We start from the raw sequence: 22,077 nt of genomic DNA, 5'->3' as shown, positions 1-22,077 counted from the left end.
TAATAAACTTGCTATTCAAATGAAATGTTATTAGTCACATGAATACAACAGGTACCTGTAGACCGTACAGTGAAATGCTGAATACAACAGGTACCTGTAGACCGTACAGTGAAATGCTGAATACAACAGGTACCTGTAGACCTTACAGTGAAATGCTGAATATAACAGGTACCTGTAGACCGTACAGTGAAATGCTGAATACAACAGGTACCTGTAGACCTTACAGTGAAATGCTGAATACAACAGGTACCTGTAGACCGTACAGTGAAATGCTGAATACAACAGGTACCTGTAGACCTTACAGTGAAATGCTGAATATAACAGGTACCTGTAGACCTTACAGTGAAATGCTGAATACAACAGGTACCTGTAGACCTTACAGTGAAATGCTGAATATAACAGGTACCTGTAGACCTTACAGTGAAATGCTGAATATAACAGGTACCTGTAGACCGTACAGTGAAATGCTGAATACAACAGGTACCTGTAGACCGTACAGTGAAATGCTGAATACAACAGGTACCTGTAGACCTTACAGTGAAATGCTGAATACAACAGGTACCTGTAGACCTTACAGTGAAATGCTGAATACAACAGGTACCTGTAGACCGTACAGTGAAATGCTGAATACAACAGGTACCTGTAGACCGTACAGTGAAATGCTGAATACAACAGGTACCTGTAGACCGTACAGTGAAATGCTGAATACAACAGGTACCTGTAGACCTTACAGTGAAATGCTGAATACAACAGGTACCTGTAGACCTTACAGTGAAATGCTGAATATAACAGGTACCTGTAGACCTTACAGTGAAATGCTGAATATAACAGGTACCTGTAGACCTTACAGTGAAATGCTGAATATAACAGGTACCTGTAGACCTTACAGTGAAATGCTGAATACAACAGGTACCTGTAGACCTTACAGTGAAATGCTGAATACAACAGGTACCTGTAGACCTTACAGTGAAATGCTGAATATAACAGGTACCTGTAGACCTTACAGTGAAATGCTGAATACAACAGGTACCTGTAGACCTTACAGTGAAATGCTGAATATAACAGGTACCTGTAGACCGTACAGTGAAATGCTGAATACAACAGGTACCTGTAGACCTTACAGTGAAATGCTGAATATAACAGGTACCTGTAGACCTTACAGTGAAATGCTGAATATAACAGGTACCTGTAGACCGTACAGTGAAATGCTGAATACAACAGGTACCTGTAGACCTTACAGTGAAATGCTGAATATAACAGGTACCTGTAGACCTTACAGTGAAATGCTGAATATAACAGGTACCTGTAGACCGTACAGTGAAATGCTGAATACAACAGGTACCTGTAGACCGTACAGTGAAATGCTGAATATAACAGGTACCTGTAGACCTTACAGTGAAATGCTGAATACAACAGGTACCTGTAGACCTTACAGTGAAATGCTGAATACAACAGGTACCTGTAGACCTTACAGTGAAATGCTGAATACAACAGGTACCTGTAGACCTTACAGTGAAATGCTGAATATAACAGGTACCTGTAGACCTTACAGTGAAATGCTGAATATAACAGGTACCTGTAGACCTTACAGTGAAATGCTGAATACAACAGGTACTTGTAGACCGTACAGTGAAATGCTGAATATAACAGGTACCTGTAGACCTTACAGTGAAATGTTAACCAACAATGCAGTTAAAAAATATGAATAAGAATAAGAAATAAAACTAACAAGTAATTAAAGAGCAGCAGTAAAATAACAATAGCAAGACTATATACAGGGGGGTACCGGTACAGAGTCAATGTATGGGGGGGCACCTTTTAGCCGAGGCAATTGAGGTAATATGTACATGTAGGTAGAGTTATTAAAGTGGCTATGCATAGATGATAACAACAGAGATTGAGGCAATTGAGGTAATATGTACATGTAGGTAGAGGTATTAAAGTGACTGCATAGATGATAACAACAGAGATTGAGGCAATTGAGGTAATATGTACATGTAGGTAGTTATTAAAGTGACTGCATAGATGATAACAACAGAGAGTGAGATAATTGAGGTAATATGTACATGTAGGTAGAGTTATTAAAGTGGCTATGCATAGATGATAACAACAGAGATTGAGGCAATTGAGGTAATATGTACATGTAGGTAGAGGTATTAAAGTGACTGCATAGATGATAACAACAGAGATTGAGGCAATTGAGGTAATATGTACATGTAGGTAGTTATTAAAGTGACTGCATAGATGATAACAACAGAGAGTGAGATAATTGAGGTAATATGTACATGTAGGTAGTTATTAAAGTGACTGCATAGATCATAACAACAGAGAGTGAGATAATTGAGGTAATATGTACATGTAGGTAGTTATTAAAGTGGCTATGCATAGATGATAACAACAGAGAGTGAGGCAATTGAGGTAATATGTACATGTAGGTAGAGTTATTAAAGTGGCTATGCATAGATGATAACAACAGAGAGTGAGATAATTGAGGTAATATGTACATGTAGGTAGAGGTATTAAAGTGACTGCATAGATGATAACAACAGAGAGTGAGATAATTGAGGTAATATGTACATGTAGGTAGTGGTATTAAAGTGACTGCATAGATGATAACAACAGAGAGTGAGATAATTGAGGTAATATGTACATGTAGGTAGAGGTATTAAAGTGACTGCATAGATGATAACAACAGAGAGTGAGATAATTGAGGTAATATGTACATGTAGGTAGTTATTAAAGTGACTATGCATAGATGATAACAACAGAGAGTAGCAGCGGAGTAAAAGAGGGGGCAATGTAAATAGTCTGGGTAGCTATTTGATTAGATGTATAGGACTATAGCATGTATATATGTATATGTATAACACTACCCTCTGTAGTGCCCACCTCCTCAAAACCCATTGGATGAGAAGGGCAGAGGTCCTTCCCCTCTGAACTTGCCGGCCCGACTAGAACAGTCCCAGTAAGCAAAATTACTTTGAAAAAATACGTATTTCCCACACGTTGAAGTTAGGCTCAATTTAGGTTCTGAATGAAAGTTGAATATAAATATTTTTCTGACGTTGAAATCAGGTACATTTTTGGGTTCTGAAAGAAAGTTGAAAAGACATCATTTATAGATGTCTATGTTTGGGACAAATCAAAGCCGGTCCAGACTGGACAACATCTGAACCATGCATAGACGTCTATGACTGGTTCAGATTTGGTCTGGACCGGACCAAAAATCAACGTCAGTGGACGTGGAAATCAAAGCAGGCATGCACCAAGAAAAGACATCCAGTCCAGCCAAGGCCCAAAAAAAGACATCAGTGTCAGTCTGTGCATACTGAGGTAGAGCCTACAGTGTCTCCTGAAATTGAATTTTATGAATGCCCATTCATTTTGTAGGCCCACTGTTTGTAAAACAGGAGGTTGCGTTGGCTTTATTAGTCACGATTCCTCTGCTATTTAAGCTCTGAACATCAGCTACCCAACTTTATCAGGAGTATTTATCCTGAGCCTATTTGCAATGTGTTTACACAGTGGGAAATGCAGAAGTATTTTATTTTCGCATTTTAACTGGTGAAGTCAGTTAAGAACAATTTCTTATTTACAATGACAGCCTACCCCGGACAAACCCTAACAATGCTGGGCCAATTGTGCGCCACCCTATGGGATTCCCAATCACAGCTGGTTGTGATACAGCAGGGAATCGAACAAGGGTCTGTAGTGACGCCTCTAGCACTGAGGTGCAGCGCCACTCGGGAGCCACGATTTATGTTAGATCATTTTTTTAAATGGAATGTTGAAGAGCGCCGGAGCGATGCGTATCTCCAACAGCACCCTGGAGAGGCGCACTCGGAATGGAAAATATCAATATTTTGTGTCCCTGCCTTAAACAAAGTGGGCACTGCTTATCACAGGGCGGCATCGGGGCTCACCTAAAAGGCCCATATCCCACCGGTTGAGAGAAAGTCTCATTGTTTTTTAGCAGAATTATGTTCGGTTTCATGTGTTGTTGGAGGCGCGTCTTAGTCAGTTTACCTCAGAAAATGCCGCCCTCGTCAATCTGCCACCATATATGCAGCTGCCTAATCCTGTTTAATGAGCGGGCCCTGACAAGGAGAACGCAATTGAGATTCTCCAATAGCCTCGACCCTTTGAGCAAAAATAATAAAGCCCTTGTATTTATTGTCCGTAAGATGGCGCTGCCGTCAGCATTCCACAGCCCAGAGGTCAGTGTAATAATATACGTGCTTGAACAAAGAGCTACATAACCAGACAGTCATGGGAAAAACCACAAGAGTCATTTTGCATGAGAGAAAATGCTTTAATTGACGTTGACACATAATTCACAAACCCGTGTGAGACAGCACTAATAGCAGCTTCATTAATACACTGTTACATGTTCTTGTTTAACTTTGTGAAAAGTAACGTTAACATTTCTCAGCGCGCCAACGGTTTACACGGCCCTGAGCTATAATTATATATTTCTGTCCTCGATATCTGTTTTCTCCCATCGAAAAGGAAATGCGTTTTATGCCCATTCCCGAGGGGCTATGACAGCCCTTATACCCCGATTAGTCCCGCCCACGCTTGGTCTATCTCGTTCTCAGGCATTTGCATGTAAAAACATAAATCACAGAAAACTACATTCTGTCAAAATAAGGAATACAGCAACAGTTCGGGATTGTAGTGAATTAGGAGTTTAGGGAAAACCGCGTGAATAAAACGATGGGAAAGGGTCTGGAATATGGGGGAATCTATGGAAAAGCTGCAGAGTTGACCAAGTTGAAGGAGAAAAGTTTGGGAAAACTTTAGCACTTCTTCGTGCATGGATGCGACTCGAGAAGACATGTAAGGTCAGAATGCAGGAGAGTTCTCTCTCTCACGTTGTTTAATTCACTGTCGTTGTAGTGTAATTCATTGTCGTTTTAGTGTAAACGCTGGTTTCTTGTTTTGAGACTCTTAATTAGAGTAGAGAGAAAAAGACTGCAGCAAATGGTGGTTAAGTGTAGCCTATTGTACGAGCTCAATTGAAAAGGGGTGAAAGCCTAGCCACTGTAGAAGAAAAAGTGCTTTACCGCAATGAATTAACGAAAGGAGAGAACATAACAAAAATACACGCACAATGGCAGAAACGGAGACAGAGAAGGTGTATAGCAGGGTCTCTTTCAAAAAGTTTGGAAGTTGGAGCTCAAACAAAAGTCGCTGTGAAAATCAACAAAACAAATCAAAGGATTTGGAGAGCAGGAGCAGCGCCCTTCCCCCTCCATCTACGGCTGCGGCAGAGAAAGCGCAGCCCTCGGCTATGCGTAATGTTAGTGTGTCAAGGAAAGTTTCCAAAATCTCCGCTGCCAGCCTCGACACCGCAGAGCTAAAGAAAGCCTCTTCCACTCCTCTCTCCTCCATTTCTCCCTCTATTCGCCAACTCACTGAAAAGTTCAGTAGCAATAATTCGGCTCGGAATCACGGAGCCCTGAGCCCTGGCAGTAACGTGGCCGGGAAGAGCACAACTTTAACCCGATTTAAAAGCAGAAGGGGAGAGAGATCCCCGTCTCGGAATTTATTCCACGAGGACAGTGGATATTTCCAAGTTACTGACACGGTGTTAACAGAGTCTCCGACTGACACTAAAGTTCAGCAACAAACGTTTTATTCAGGCACAGACTCTGTCTCTGGGTCGGATTCGGATAGAAATCAACAATTGATTTATACTCGCAAATCTGCTCAAGGCAGCAGCGTTGGGACTGGTAAAAGAGATTATTCCCAAATTGATCCGTCTATCTCTGATAACAATAACTGCAGTGAAACGTTGAACGCTGAGGATTATGTTTTTGTCAGTGAGGCGCCTGCCTGCAAGTCACACAGGAGCTATTTCCCAAGTCACCATGGAGATCCTCCTGTTCACATCGATTTAACCAACTGGCCCAGTGTCACCAAGATCCGAGAGCTTTTTGGGGACAGGCACAGAAAGAAGCACCGGTCCACCTCTGATGCAGAGGATTTAAAGTCTGCTGACCACCTCGAGCTCTTCAGCAGCTCCAAAGAGAACTCTGTATCAGACAGAAGCGACAGGCAGTCTCCCAACAGCCCAACCCCGGAAGCCACTAGCCTCTCACTGTCAGACAGACACCGCAGCAGGGCTGCCTCCCTGGGCAGAGAGAGGAGACACCAGGGCATGGACTCAGCCTTTCACCCTGACCAGCACTACTCAGACAAGGCAGAGATTGAGCCAGCCAGCGCTAGTATTAGTAGAAGTGGTATGTTTCTTAGGGTGGCGCAGCCATCAAACACGCACAGACCCCACAGCCCCAGCAGTGGACGAGAGGGGCCTGAGACCTGTCCATCTAGTCTGAACTCTGACCCTCCACCCTCTGTCCTAGCCGCTGGCCCCACCTCCCCACCTCGGAGCAGCTCCAGGGGCCTCTCCTCCTCCTGTGTCTGCCCCTCTGTAGAGCAGCAGCAGAGCCAGGGGACCGGGCAGCCCAGGGATAGTTTACATTCCTCACATAGCTTCTCCAGACCAGTGGCCCCCTCCTCTGATAGAGCCTCAGCCAGGGCAGCCATCACAGCCCGCTGGAGGTTCAGCTCAGGAGACGAAGAAGAGGAGTACCACCGAGCAGGAGGAAGGAGCGCTCCCTCGTTAGGTGTCAGTGGAAGTTACCTCTCCCGCGGTAAGAATGGTTGGTGGGGTGGAAAGGTCCCCAGAAGGTCTTCAGGCAGTGAAGAGGACAGCCCTGCGTCACTAGGACCTAGCCGAGACACCATGCGACGCCGTTCACTGAGGAAGAAGAAGAAGAACAGCGAAGTTGCCATAGCAACGGGACGAGACAATGGTGAATCGGACGACAGCGACGACGAACAGACGGGTATGATGGAACACCTGGAGAGACACCAACAGAACACCGCCGCCACTACAGAACAGGCTGGTAGCTCTCGGAACCGGCTCGGAGAACCCGAAGGTTCTAGAAACAATGCAGCGCAGAGGGGACGCAATTACACTCCTAACCAGATGGTGGCGCAGGAGAGCTACAGACGCCAATACAACTCAGGTGGGCCGGGGACATCATCTCCCTTGACCACGCCCCTCACAGGGGTATCACGGGTGTCAAAGGTCAACATCTCATCGTTTATTTCGAGTCCCGGCGGATCGCAGACCAGCAGTATATACTGTAGCACAGAGACGCTGAAAGAAGACCAAGCTAGCTATGCTAACAGAATGGCTAACACTACTACCACCACCCCAGGCAGTGTGGTCGGTGCATCCTCCTCCATGCTCAGTAAGACCTACCACGGTAACTTCACCATGTACCGCTCCCCCAGCTTCGGACATGGGGATAACTTATCCCGCGCCCCTGTTAGAGTCTGCCCCCACCTTCTTCCCCCTGTCAACCCACCATCTCCAGCCACAGGGGACACTCGAGGGGTTACTAGGGAGGAGACTACAGTGTTCCAGCGGTTGATAAGTGGTGGCGTAGTCGGGGATAAGGACAGGAACAGGATGTCAATGTCAAACCCGGATATTGCTTCGGAAACAATGTCCCTCCTCAGCTTCCTGAAAAGTGACCTATCAGAGCTCAGAGTTCGGAAGACGGACAGGTCAGGGGTTACTGAGGGGTCATCTGCGGTGTACAGGATGGGGTCAAGAGGTCTCCACCCAGGACTCCGCCCTTCATTAAAGGACCTCACTGCAACTCTTCGACGCGCCAAATCCTTCACTTACTCTGATAAACCAGAAGGGATGCAACATTCAGATGGGTCCTCGGCCAAAAGAAGCTCTTCTGAGCAACGTCTGGATTTAGACGGAGAGCGTGATGGAGGGAGGAGGGTGGTGCCTGCCAGAGATGTGGAGAGTGACGGAGGGGACTGCAGAGCAGGGGGTTATGGGGATGAGGAAGTGATGCCTACTCCGCTGCAGGACAGGTATGTACAGGAGGCCAGACAGGTGATCAGAGATATCTGCCAGATGAGCGCTCGCAAGGATGATGATAACGAGTATGATATGCTAGCGACAGATTCCACTGAGGATGACGGTTTCAAAAGGAAGCAAGTGGAGGAGCAGGAGACAAAAGAGAGGGAGGGGAGAGCTAGGGAGGCTGAGGTTGACATTGGGGCAGCCTCCATTTCAGGGGAACAAGAGAAGAGGGAGGGGGAATGTGAAAACAGAGAACGAGTGAAGTGCCTACAGAAGGGAGATTCTGAGGAGAACGTGTTTTATGACCGATTTGTTGATGAGCTATCGGGTCACGAGTCAAGCCTCACAGATGAGGGCATAGTCACAGAACCAGAGACTGGACCTGGTGACCCTGAGAGTTTATTTGTGGGGTCAAGTTTAGGATCATCTTTGGCCAGAGATGTGCTAGGTCAACCCCTGACTGTCTGGAAGCAGTCTGCTCTGCATGAGGAGAAATGGCCAGAGTTAAACGAGGGAATGCGAGAGGGATCGGGGTTATACGCAGGAGCGGGAGAGAAACGAGAGAACCTGGTCTCTGTTCCTGCTCTTGGGACTGAGACTGAGAGCATTGATGTGGTAACAGAGATGAGCAGCGTCAACAACAACAGTACTAGTGGGAGGACTAATGTATCCCAGAGTGCCTCAGCCCCAGGACTTGAGGCTCCTCCCACTCCGAGCGCTATCCGCCGCCGCCGTAAGTTCTCCTCAGCAGGGAACACTGGTTCTGACTCCAGCAACGGCAGCACCGGGGAGTCCAACGGGGATCCTACTGTTTACCGTTCGCTAAGCGACCCCATGCCTCAACGGCGCCACTCTGTGTCAGAAGAAGGGAATAACAGTTTCTCTGTGGATAGTAACCTGCTGGGGTCGCTCTCTCTCTCCTCCAAGGGGGCAGGAGGAGTCGGAGGAGGAAGTGTCCCAGAGTCGTCCTCTGCAGCTGATCTATCAGAGTGCACGGGCAGCGTGACCAGCGAGCTATCGGTGTGCAGTGATGGTGGTCTCCGTGACGATAGTCTCCGTGACGACTACAGCAACGTGATCCGGAGCATTGTTGCAGAGCCAGGAGCAATGGACAGATTGATGACAGATGACAAAAACAACGGGAAAGCCACGAAGAAGAAGTCCTTCTCGGACCCCAGTCGCCGTGGTGATGGCCACCTGCTTGACGAATCAGGGTTCAAAAGTCACCATCACCCCAACGAACCAATCAGTGAGCTGGATCAGCTTGGTCAGATCCCGCCCTCCAGCAGTGAGCCAATCCTGAGTGAGCAGAGAGATGAGCTGTGGGAGCTCGGAGACGAACGTGGACGTCCATTACGTAGTCGCCCTGTCAACAATGAAGGTGGCAAACTCCGCTCCCAATCAGAACGGGAGCTGCACTCCTGTCTCTATGGTGATGACACAGATAGAGGGGGAGGGGGGCAGATATTGAACTTTGACCCCGAACTTGCGGAGGTTCTATCTCCCAAAATGGGCCGGCGGGCCTCCAGGAAACGCCCCAACCGAGTCGCACAAACAGCATCGGAGGAGCTGGACCACTCGGAACCAGGTCCAGAAGACCACGGTCCAGAGGAGAGCCAGGATCAAGACCAGACTGAGCTCAACCTCCCACTGCCCCCACCCCCCCCCAAATCCAAAGCCAGGTCCAAGCACGTCCGCCACGCCAGCGAACCTGCCACCTTCGTCCCCATCTCCCCACCTCCACAGCCCCCGCCTGCCTTGCTACCCGCCTCTGAACCCTCCATCCTGGGTCAGCCCACTGGTGTGGAGGCCCCCTCCCTGGAGGATGTGACCAAGCGGTATATTCTGGCTCTGAATGCTCCTGGGTGCGAGGGGGAGCCGTCTGCGCCTGGGTCTGGAGGAACGGTGCCTGTACCAGACGGGTTCAACTCCAGCCCTGCTACTCCCACTGGTGCCAGAGAACCCAGACTGCAGAGGAAGAGCAGTGAGGAGCTGACCACACCAGCCCCACAGAGAGCCAAACCCAGAGTGGTGAGTAACATTGCCAAGGTGTGTGTGTGTCTAAGTGGTCCAAAGTTGTGTTTTCATGTTGCAGGAGAGGCTGAATGTTTGCTGTTGTCATGGATAAAATCCTCTGGGAAATCAACACAGCTAGATGGAGTTATGCGTTCTGACGTGTATTTCATACGATGTGTTGAAGGAGAATCACCTTACAAAGCATGATTCTGTTGAGTGAGTGTGTGTGCGTGAGTGTGTGTGTACTCAGTAGAATGTTATAATGATGGAGTTTTTGGAGCAAATATGGAGCTCCATATCATTCTCTATAGCTCTTGGGGAGAGAAACTGCTCGGAATATGGCTCTGGGATAAAGATTCTAGCTCCGCTCACAATTTGTTTCTGTTCACTGCGTCTTGAGTGCTATTTGGTGTACACACACACACACAAAACAAGCCTCTAATGCCATAACCATACTCTCAGATGGTTATTTTTAGAGTGTATTTGTTAGCAGGAACATCAAACCAACTTACACAAACATTGTTAGAACAGTTGTTAAACAAGCATTGGACTGGGCACATTAGCTTCTGGACTAGTGCCTGCTGCTAATAGGACCGGGCACATTAGCTTCTGGACTAGTGCCTGCTGCTAATAGGACTGGGCACATTAGCTTCTGGACTAGTGCCTGCTGCTAATAGGACTGGGCACATTAGCTTCTGGACTAGTGCCTGCTGCTAATAGGATTGGGCACATTAGCTTCTGGACTAGTGCCTGCTGCTAATAGGATTGGGCACATTAGCTTCTGGACTAGTGCCTGCTGCTAATACTCTGGGCACATTAGCTTCTGGACTAGTGCCTGCTGCTAATACTCTGGGCACATTAGCTTCTGGACTAGTGCCTGCTGCTAATACTCTGGGTACATTAGCTTCTGGACTAGCGCCTGCTGCTAATACTCTGGGCACATTAGCTTCTGGACTAGAGCCTGCTGCTAATACTCTGGGCACATTAGCTTCTGGACTAGCGCCTGCTGCTAATACTCTGGGCACATTAGCTTCTGGACTAGTGCCTGCTGCTAATACTCTGGGCACATTAGCTTCTGGACTAGCGCCTGCTGCTAATACTCTGGGCACATTAGCTTCTGGACTAGCGCCTGCTGCTAATACTCTGGGCACATTAGCTTCTGGACTAGCGCCTGCTGCTAATACTCTGGGCACATTAGCTTCTGGACTAGTGCCTACTGCTAATACTCTGGGCACATTTGCTTCTGGACTAGCGCCTGCTGCTAATACTCTGGGCACATTTGCTTCTGGACTAGCGCCTGCTGCTAATACTCTGGGCACATTAGCTTCTGGACTAGCGCCTGCTGCTAATACTTTGGGCACATTAGCTTCTGGACTAGCGCCTGCTGCTAATATTCTGGGCAATGCTTTGCTGTGCTTCAATTACCTTTTGCTTATGATTGTATGTGACTGTGGGCACTGATAACCTAATGACTGTAGTACAGTCATACAGTCAACCCCTGCTGCCTTTATTTAGTCCTTATCCCCTGCTGCCTTTAGTTAGTCCTTATCCCCTGCTGCCTTTAGTTAGTCCTTATCCCCTGCTGCCTTTAGTTAGTCCTTATCCCCGGCTGCCTTTAGTTAGTCCTTATCCCCGGCTGCCTTTAGTTAGTCCTTATCCCCGGCTGCCTTTAGTTAGACCTTATCCCCTGCTGCCTTTAGTTAGTCCTTATCCCCGGCTGCCTTTAGTTAGTCCTTAACCCCTGCTGCCTTTAGTTAGTCCTTAACCCCTGCTGCCTTTAGTTAGTCCTTATCCCCTGCTGCCTTTAGTTAGTCCTTATCCCCGGCTGCCTTTAGTTAGTCCTTATCCCCGGCTGCCTTTAGTTAGTCCTTATCCCCTGCTGCCTTTAGTTAGTCCTTTTCCCCTGCTGCCTTAAGTTAGTCCTTATCCCCGGCTGCCTTTAGTTAGTCCTTATCCCCGGCTGCCTTTAGTTAGTCCTTATCCCCTGCTGCCTTTAGTTAGTCCTTATCCCCTGCTGCCTTTAGTTAGTCCTTAACCCCTGCTGCCTTTAGTTAGTCCTTAACCCCTGCTGCCTTTAGTTAGTCCTTATCCCCGGCTGCCTTTAGTTAGTCCTTATCCCCTGCTGCCTTTAGTTAGTCCTTATCCCCTGCTGCCTTTAGTTAGTCCTTATCCCCTGCTGCCTTTAGTGTGTGTGTGTGTTATTGTCGTTCGGTATCACTCAAGAAAAGATTGTTTTCTCTACAGACACACACATTGTGGTTTAGATCTTCTCTGGAACCTCTCTCACACACACACTTTTCCTGTGACTATAAAAACTGTTTTATCTATCTTACATAACTCTGTTATATTACCTTACTTCTTTGTTACAAGCACTGTTGGCTTGTCTTTAAGAAGTTGTGAGGGGGATCTTGTCCGTCAACCCCCCCCCTTCTGCTTTTTGGAGAAGCGTTACTGATGTGTTTGATAATAGCCACCGGCCGGTGTGTTGGCCTCGGAGATGTCTGAGCAGTGTCTCTGTCTGTTACTTACATGTAAGCTCATGCTCTGATTTAGTAGGAGCGGAGAGACATAAAGAGGATTGACGCTTTCAATTGATCCCAAATTGAAATGGGCTGTAGACAAGTGTAGTCCTATGCAAGGAGATGTGTGTGTCTAAGAGCAAGGGAGCCTTTTTCCTTTTCTGGAAACTGAAGAACAACTCACTGCCCTATAGTGCACGAGTGCTGGGAATTGCCAAGGACCTCACAAAACGATATTATCACCATACTTAGGTGCTGATAGGATGTGTATTGCGATTCTCACAATTCTATATTTATTGCAATACTTTGATATTTTTTTTGTTTATTTTTGGGGGATTTAATGTTTCTAACATGCTCATACATAATATTGTGATATGTAACCGTAGTGACCCCCCATCACTAGCAGACGGCACTACACCTGCCCCCCTCTCTCTTTCCCCCCTCCCTCCTTCTCGACTCTTTCTCCCCCTCCCTTCTCTCTCTTTCTCTCCCTCCCTTCTCTCTCTTTCTCCCCCTCCCTTCTCTCTCTCTCTCTCTCTTTTCTCCCCCTCCCTTCTCTCTCTTTCTCCCCCTCCCTTCTCTCTCTTTCTTCCTTTCTCCCCTGCCCCTCTCTTTCTCTCTTTCTCCCCCTTCCTTCTCTCTCTTTCTCCCCCTTCCTTCTCTCTCTTTCTCCCCCTCCCTTCTCTCTCTCTCTCTCCCTCTTTCTCCCCTGCCCCTCTCTTTCTCTCTTTCTCCCCCTCCCTTCTCTCCCTCTCTTTCTCCCCTGCCCCTCTCTTTCTCTCTTTCTCCCCTGCCCCTCTCTTTCTCTCTTTCTCCCCCTCCCTTCTCTCTCTTTCTCTCTTTCTCCCCCTCCCTTCTCTCTCTTTCTCCCTCTTTTTCCCCTGCCCCTCTTTCTCTCTTTCTCCCCCTCCCTTCTCTCTTTCTCCCTCTTTCTCCCCTGCCCCTCTTTCTCTCTTTCTCCCCCTCCCTTCTCTCTCTTTCTCCCTCTTTCTCCCCTGCCCCTCTTTCTCTCTTTCTCCCCCTCCCTTCTCTCTCTTTCTCCCCCTCTCTCTCTTTTCTCCCTCTTTCTCCCCTGCCCCTCTTTCTCTCTTTCTCCCCTCCCTTCCCTCTCTTTCTCCCTCTTTCTCCCCTGCCCCTCTCTTTCTCCCTCTTTCTCCCCTGCCCCTCTTTCTCTCTTTCTCCCCCTCCCTTCTCTCTCTTTCTCCCTCTTTTTCCCCTGCCCCTCTCTTTCTCCCTCTTTTTCCCCTGCCCATCTCTTTCTCTTTCTCCCCCTCCCTTCTCTCTCTTTCTCCCCCTCCCTTCTCTCTATCTCTCTCCCTCTTTCTCCCCTGCCCCTCTCTTTCTCTCTTTCTCCCCCTCCCTTCTCTCTCTTTCTTCCTTTCTCCCCTGCCCCTCTCTTTCTCTCTTTCTCCCCTTCCTTCTCTCTCTTTCTCCCCCCCCTTCTCTCTCTCTCTCTCCCTCTTTCTCCCCTGCCCCTCTCTTTCTCTCTTTCTCCCCCTCCCTTCTCTCCCTCTCTTTCTCCCCTGCCCCTCTCTTTCTCTCTTTCTCCCCTGCCCCTCTCTTTCTCTCTTTCTCCCCTGCCCCTCTCTTTTCTCTCTTTCTCCCCCCCCTTCTCTCTCTTTCTCTCTTTCTCCCCCTCCCTTCTCTCTCTTTCTCCCTCTTTCTCCCCTGCCCCTCTTTCTCTTTCTCCCCTCCATTCTTTCTCCCTCTTTCTCCCCTGCCCCTCTTTCTCTCTTTCTCCCCTGCCCCTCTCTTTCTCTCTTTCTCCCCCTCCCTTCTCTCTCTTTTCTCTCTTTCTCCCCCTCCCTTCTCTCTCTTTCTCCCTCTTTCTCCCCTGCCCCTCTTTCTCTCTTTCTCCCCCTCCATTCTTTCTCCCTCTTTCTCCCCTGCCCCTCTTTCTCTCTTTCTCCCCCTCCATTCTTTCTCCCTCTTTCTCCCCTGCCCCTCTTTCTCTCTTTCTCCCCCTCCCTTCTCTCTCTTTCTCCCTCTTTCTCCCCTGCCCCTCTTTCTCTCTTTCTCCCCCTCCCTTCTCTCTCTTTCTCCCCTGCCCCTCTCTTTCTCCCTCTTTTTCCCCTGCCCCTCTCTTTCTCTTTCTTCCCCTCCCTTCTTTCTCCCGTGCCTCTCTCTCTCTCTCTCTCTCGCTCTTTCTCCCCTTCCCTTCTCTGACTGCCTCCTCATAGCTATAGACCCCTCATAGCTATAGACCCCTCATAGCTATAGACTCGTCAGAGCCACTCTGCTTTCTTCCCCCTCTCTTCTATCGTCTCTCTCTCGCCCTCTCGCTCTCTTTCTCTCTGAGCATTGCTGTGAAATGAGGTCATCTCCTTCAGGCTTCATGAGACGAGATTTAGCCAGATATCAGGTACAGGAACACAGAGAACGAGAGAGAGGACGTCGGGAGATGGGGAGACAGGTGAAAGGATTTGGGAAGGCAGAGGGAGAGAGAGGGAACCATTGAAGAACAAACACTATTGTAAATACAACCCATATTTATTTATTTTCCCTTTTGTACCTTAACTATTTACACATCGTTACAACACTGTATATAGACATAATATGACATTTAAAATGTATTTTCTTCTTTTGAAACTTCTGTGAGTGTAATGTATACTGTTAATTTGTATTGTTTATTTCACTTTAATTTCATTATCTACTTCACTTACTTTGACAATGTTAACATATCTTTCCCATGCCAAGAATCAGAATTGAATTGAGAGCGCAGGTGACAGCATTCCCTCCCCCATATGCCCCCTTAGACACAGTTATGACAACATAACCAACGGGTCACAACTCCTGCAGCTCTGTCGCTGGGTACGTACATAGTCAATGGTAGACTTCGAGGGGACTCCTTTGGTAGGTACACCAAGACGTCATCTCTTGGCAGTAGTTCTGTACTGTCGCTGGGTACGTACATAGTCAATGGTAGACTTCGAGGGGACTCCTTTGGTAGGTACACCAATACGTCATCTCTTGGCAGTAGTTCTGTACTGTCGCTGGGTACGTACATAGTCAATGGTAGACTTCGAGGGGACTCCTTTGGTAGGTACACCAATACGTCATCTCTTGGCAGTAGTTCTGTAGACTACTTTATCACTGACATCAGCCCAGTGTCTCTTACAGCGTTCGGTCAGTCTACTGACACCGCTATCAGATCTCATCAAAACCACAGTCTACTTAAACAGAGCAATACTCAGTCACGAGGCATCAAAGCCAAAGGAACTGTATAATATTAAGAAATGGCGACATATGGATTAACCCCTTCTCCAATCTTTTTGACCCTATAACAAAAGAACAAACAGCAAAAACATATACATGATCAAATACAAATCTTAGAGTCAACTATTAGACTATCGGAACCCACTGGATTCTCCAATTACATTGTATGAACTACAGGACAAAATACAAACCCTTCAACCCAAAAAGGCCTGTGGGGTTGATGGTTTCCTAAGTGAAATGATAAAATATACAGACCACAAATTACAAATGGCTATACTTTAACTTTTTAACATCATTCTCAGCTCTGGCATCTTCCCCCGTATTTGGAACAAAGACCTGATCACCTCAATCGACAAAAAGTGGAGACAGATTTGACCCCAATAACTACCGTGGGATATGTGTCAACAGCAGCCTTGGGGAAATCCTCTGCATTAACAGCAGACTCATACATTTCCTAAGTGAAAACAATGTACTGCGCAAATGTCAAATGGGCTTTTTACCAAATTACTGTACGACAGACCACGTGTTCACCCTGCATTCCCTAATTGACAAACAAACAAACCAAAACAAAGGCAAAGTCTTGTTATGCTTAAGTTGATTTCAAAAAAGCTTTCGACTCAATTTGGCCTGAGGGTCTGCTATACAATTTGGCCTGAGGGTCTGCTATACAATTTGGCCTGAGGGTCTGCTATACAATTTGGCCTGAGGGTCTGCTATACAATTTGGCCTGAGGGTCTGCTATACAATTTGGCCTGAGGGTCTGCTATACAATTTGGCCTGAGGGTCTGCTATACAATTTGGCCTGAGGGTCTGCTATACAATTTGGCCTGAGGGTCTGCTATACAATTTGGCCTGAGGGTCTGCTATACAATTTGATGGAACGTGGTGTTGGGGGGGAAAACGACATTATGATATCCATGTAAACAAACAAGTGTGCGGATAGAATTGTCAAAAAACACATTTTTTTCCCACAGGGCCGGGGGGTGAGACAGGGATGCAGCTTAAGCCCCACCCCCATCATGTATATCAACAAATTGGCGAGGGCACTAGAACAGTCTGCAGCACCCGGCCTTTCTCTACTAGAATCTGAAGTTAAATGTCTGTTTGCTGCTGATCTGGTGCTTCTGTCACCAACCAAGGAGGGCCTACAGCAGCACCTAGATCTTCTGCAAAGATTATGTCAGACCTGGGCCCAAACAGTAAATCTCAGTAAGACATAAATAATGGTGTTCCAAAAAGGTCCAGTTGCCAGTACTACAAATACAAATTCCATCCAGACACTGTTAGAGCACACAAACTATACATACCTCGGCCTAAACATCAGCGCCACAGCTAACTTCCACAAAGCTGTGAACGATCTGAGAGACAAGGCAAAAGGAACATAAAATTCAACATACCAATTAGGATCTAGCTAAAAATACTTGAATCAGTTATAGAACCCATTGCCCTTTATGGTTGTGATGTCTGGGGTCCGCTCACCAACCAAGAATTCACAAAATGGGACAAACACCAAATTGAGACTACATGCAGAATTCTGCAAAAACATCCTTCATGTACAACGTAAAACACCAAATAATGCAGAGCAGGTAGCCTAGTGGTTAGAGCATTGGGCCAGTAACCCAAAGGTTGCTAGATCGAATCCCTGAGCTGACAAGGTAAAAATCTGTTCTTCTGCCTCTGAACAAGGTAGTTAACCCCCTGTTCCCAGGCTGTCATTGTAAATAAGAATTTGTTCTTAACTGATTTTAATCATTTTAATAAAACATTTCAAAAATCAGAATTAGGCCGATACCTGCTAATTATCAAAAACCAGAAAAGAGACGTTAAATTCTACAACCAGCTGAAAGGAAGTGATTCCCAAACCTTTCAGAACAAAGCCATCACCTTCAGAGAGATGAACCTGGAGAAGAGTCCCCTAAGCAAGCTGGTCCTGGGGCTCTGTTCACAAACACACCCTACAGAGCCCCAGGACAGCAACACAATCAGACCCAACCAAATCATGAGAAAACAAAAAGGTAATTCCTTGACACTTTAGAAAGAATTTACAAAAACAGAGAGCAAACTAAAATTCTATTTGGCCCTTAACAGAGACTGACCCAAACTTAAGGAAAGCTTTGACTATGTACAGACTCAGTGAGCGTAGCCTTGCTATTGAGAAAGGCTGCCGTAGGCAGACCTGGCTCTCAAGACGAGACAGGCTAGGTGCTCACTGCCCACAAAATGAGGTGGAAACTGAGCTGCACTTCCTAACCTCCTTCCCAATGTATGACCATATTAGAGAGACATATTTCCCCCAGATTACACAGATCCACAATGAATTTGAAAACGAATCCAATATTGCTAAACTGTCATATCTACTGGGTGAAATATCACCGTGTGCCATCACAGCAGCATAATTTGTGACCTTTTGACGCCACAAGAAAAGGGCAACCAGTGAAGAACAAACACCATTGTAAATACAATAGTACATAATATGTTTATTTATGTACTTTAACTACTTGCACATAATTTCAACACTGTATATAGACATAATATGACATTTGAAATGTCTTTTATTCGTTTGGAACTTTTGTGAGTAATGTTTACGGTTCATTTTTGTTTATTTCACATTTGTTCATGTTTTTCCACTTGCTTTGGCAATGTAAACACATGTTTCCCATGTTTTTCACTTAGACCTCATTCCTGCTGCCCGTCTCTCTATCTGCCCGGAGCCTTACAGGAGTAAATGCAGGTGTAAGTCGATGTCAGTGCAGTGTGTGTGTGACTTCCTCTCGTAGTGTACTTTAGACGAGGGTCATATTTACACAGGCGGGCTTGGGAGTGATCGCTCATGTTCTTTTTCAGAAAGACCTGTTACTAACAAAAGATGGGATGTCTTCTGGTCAATGTCAAACCCGCTCTCCTTCCTCCCCTCTCTCTCTCCCTCCATCTATCTCTCGCTCCTAACTTCTTCAATGTCAAACCCGCTCTCCTTCCTCCCCTCTCTCTCTCCCTCCATCTATCTCTCGCTCCTAACTTCTTCAATGTCAAACCCGCTCTCCTTCCTCCCCTCTCTCACTCCCTCCGCTCTCCTTCCTCCCCTCTCTCTCTCCCTCCGCTCTCCTTCCTCCCCTCTCTCACTCCCTCCGCTCTCCTTCCTCCCCTCTCTCACTCCCTCCGCTCTCCTTCCTCCCCTCTCTCTCTCCCTCCGCTCTCCTTCCTCCCCTCTCTCTCTCCCTCCGCTCTCCTTCCTCCCCTCTCTCACTCCCTCCGCTCTCCTTCCTCCCCTCTCTCTCTCCCTCCGCTCTCCTTCCTCCCCTCTCTCACTCCCTCCGCTCTCCTTCCTCCCCTCTCTCTCTCCCTCCATCTATCTCTCGCTCCTAACTTCTTCAATGTCAAACCCGCTCTCCTTCCTCCCCTCTCTCTCTCCCTCCATCTATCTCTCGCTCCTAACTTCTTCAATGTCAAACCCGCTCTCCTTCCTCCCCTCTCTCTCTCCCTCCGCTCTCCTTCCTCCCCTCTCTCACTCCCTCCGCTCTCCTTCCTCCCCTCTCTCTCTCCCTCCGCTCTCCTTCCTCCCCTCTCTCACTCCCTCCGCTCTCCTTCCTCCCCTCTCTCTCTCCCTCCATCTATCTCTCCCTCCGCTCTCCTTCCTCCCCTCTCTCACTCCCTCCGCTCTCCTTCCTCCCCTCTCTCTCTCCCTCCATCTATCTCTCCCTCCGCTCTCCTTCCTCCCCTCTCTCTCTCCCTCCATCTATCTCTCGCTCCTAACTTCTTCAATGTCAAACCCGCTCTCCTTCCTCCCCTCTCTCTCTCCCTCCATCTATCTCTCGCTCCTAACTTCTTCAATGTCAAACCCGCTCTCCTTCCTCCCCCTCTCTCTCTCTCTCCCTCCATCTATCTCTCGCTCCTAACTTCTTCAATGTCAAACCCGCTCTCCTTCCTCCCTCTCTCACTCCCTCCGCTCTCCTTCCTCCCCTCTCTCAAACCTCCGCTCTCCTTCCTCCCCTCTCTCTCTCCCTCCATCTATCTCTCGCTCCTAACTTCTTCAATGTCAAACCCGCTCTCCTTCCTCCCCCTCTCTCTCCCTCCATCTATCTCTCGCTCCTAACTTCTTCAATGTCAAACCCGCTCTCCTTCCTCCCCCTCTCTCCCCTCCATCTATCTCTCGCTCCTAACTTCTTCAATGTCAAACCCGCTCTCCTTCCTCCCCTCTCTCTCTCCCTCCATCTATCTCTCGCTCCTAACTTCTTCAATGTCAAACCCGCTCTCCTTCCTCCCCTCTCTCTCTCCCTCCATCTATCTCTCGCTCCTAACTTCTTCAATGTCAAACCCGCTCTCCTTCCTCCCCTCTCTCTCTCCCTCCATCTATCTCTCGCTCCTAACTTCTTCAATGTCAAACCCGCTCTCCTTCCTCCCCTCTCTCTCTCTCCCTCCATCTATCTCTCGCTCCTAACTTCTTCAATGTCAAACCCGCTCTCCTTCCTCCCCTCTCTCTCTCCCTCCATCTATCTCTCGCTCCTAACTTCTTCAATGTCAAACCCGCTCTCCTTCCTCCCCTCTCTCTCTCCCTCCATCTATCTCTCGCTCCTAACTTCTTCAATGTCAAACCCGCTCTCCTTCCTCCCCTCTCTCTCCCCTCCATCTATCTCTCGCTCCTAACTTCTTCAATGTCAAACCCGCTCTCCTTCCTCCCTCTCTCTCTCCCTCCATCTATCTCTCGCTCCTAACTTCTTCAATGTCAAACCCGCTCTCCTTCCTCCCCTCTCTCTCTCCCTCCATCTATCTCTCGCTCCTAACTTCTTCAATGTCAAACCCGCTCTCCTTCCTCCCCTCTCTCTCTCCCTCCATCTATCTCTCGCTCCTAACTTCTTCAATGTCAAACCCGCTCTCCTTCCTCCCCTCTCTCACTCCCTCCATCTATCTCTCGCTCCTAACTTCTTCAATGTCAAACCCGCTCTCCTTCCTCCCCTCTCTCTCTCCCTCCATCTATCTCTCGCTCCTAACTTCTTCAATGTCAAACCCGCTCTCCTTCCTCCCCTCTCTCTCTCCCTCCATCTATCTCTCGCTCCTAACTTCTTCAATGTCAAACCCGCTCTCCTTCCTCCCTCTCTCTCTCCCTCCATCTATCTCTCGCTCCTAACTTCTTCAATGTCAAACCCGCTCTCCTTCCTCCTCTCTCTCTCCCTCCATCTATCTCTCGCTCCTAACTTCTTCAATGTCAAACCCGCTCTCCTTCCTCCCCCTCTCTCTCCCTCCATCTATCTCTCGCTCCTAACTTCTTCAATGTCAAACCCGCTCTCCTTCCTCCCCTCTCTCTCTCCCTCCATCTATCTCTCGCTCCTAACTTCTTCAATGTCAAACCCGCTCTCCTTCCTCCCCTCTCTCTCTCCTCCATCTATCTCTCGCTCCTAACTTCTTCAATGTCAAACCCGCTCTCCTTCCTCCCCCTCTCTCTCTCCCTCCATCTATCTCTCGCTCCTAACTTCTTCAATGTCAAACCCGCTCTCCTTCCTCCCCTCTCTCTCTCCTCCATCTATCTCTCGCTCCTAACTTCTTCAATGTCAAACCCGCTCTCCTTCCTCCCCTCTCTCTCTCCCTCCATCTATCTCTCGCTCCTAACTTCTTCAATGTCAAACCCGCTCTCCTTCCTCCCCTCTCTCTCTCCCTCCATCTATCTCTCGCTCCTAACTTCTTCAATGTCAAACCCGCTCTCCTTCCTCCCCTCTCTCTCTCCCTCCATCTATCTCTCGCTCCTAACTTCTTCAATGTCAAACCCGCTCTCCTTCCTCCCCTCTCTCTCTCCCTCCATCTATCTCTCGCTCCTAACTTCTTCAATGTCAAACCCGCTCTCCTTCCTCCCCCTCTCTCTCTCCCTCCATCTATCTCTCGCTCCTAACTTCTTCAATGTCAAACCCGCTCTCCTTCCTCCCCTCTCTCTCTCCCTCCATCTATCTCTCGCTCCTAACTTCTTCAATGTCAAACCCGCTCTCCTTCCTCCCTCTCTCTCTCCCTCCATCTATCTCTCGCTCCTAACTTCTTCAATGTCAAACCCGCTCTCCTTCCTCCCCTCTCTCTCCTCCATCTATCTCTCGCTCCTAACTTCTTCAATGTCAAACCCGCTCTCCTTCCTCCCCTCTCTCTCTCCCTCCATCTATCTCTCGCTCCTAACTTCTTCAATGTCAAACCCGCTCTCCTTCCTCCCCTCTCTCTCTCCCTCCATCTATCTCTCGCTCCTAACTTCTTCAATGTCAAACCCGCTCTCCTTCCTCCCTCTCTCTCTCCCTCCATCTATCTCTCTCGCTCCTAACTTCTTCAATGTCAAACCCGCTCTCCTTCCTCCCTCTCTCTCTCCCTCCATCTATCTCTCGCTCCTAACTTCTTCAATGTCAAACCCGCTCTCCTTCCTCCCCCTCTCTCTCTCCCTCCATCTATCTCTCGCTCCTA

General features: G+C 47.9%; 1 protein-coding gene across 4 annotated transcripts in view; it reads left to right on the top strand.

Moving 5' to 3' along the window:
• The first annotated feature begins 4,301 nt into the window (after positions 1–4,301).
• LOC118377995 (rho guanine nucleotide exchange factor 17-like) overlaps positions 4,302–22,077 on the top strand; it is a 121,953-nt gene continuing 104,177 nt past the window's right edge. For all 4 annotated transcript variants that reach the window (XM_052468276.1, XM_052468275.1, XM_052468274.1 and 1 more), the window contains exon 1: positions 4,302–9,931. In XM_052468276.1, the coding sequence (XP_052324236.1) occupies positions 5,114–9,931 (4,818 nt within the window). In that variant the 5' untranslated portion in view covers positions 4,302–5,113. The remainder of the gene's footprint in view (positions 9,932–22,077) is intronic.

Source organism: Oncorhynchus keta, chromosome 18, assembly GCF_023373465.1.
Source record: "Oncorhynchus keta strain PuntledgeMale-10-30-2019 chromosome 18, Oket_V2, whole genome shotgun sequence".
Classification (NCBI taxonomy): Eukaryota; Metazoa; Chordata; class Actinopteri; order Salmoniformes; family Salmonidae; genus Oncorhynchus; species Oncorhynchus keta.
This window is presented reverse-complemented; position numbering and strand designations above follow the sequence as displayed.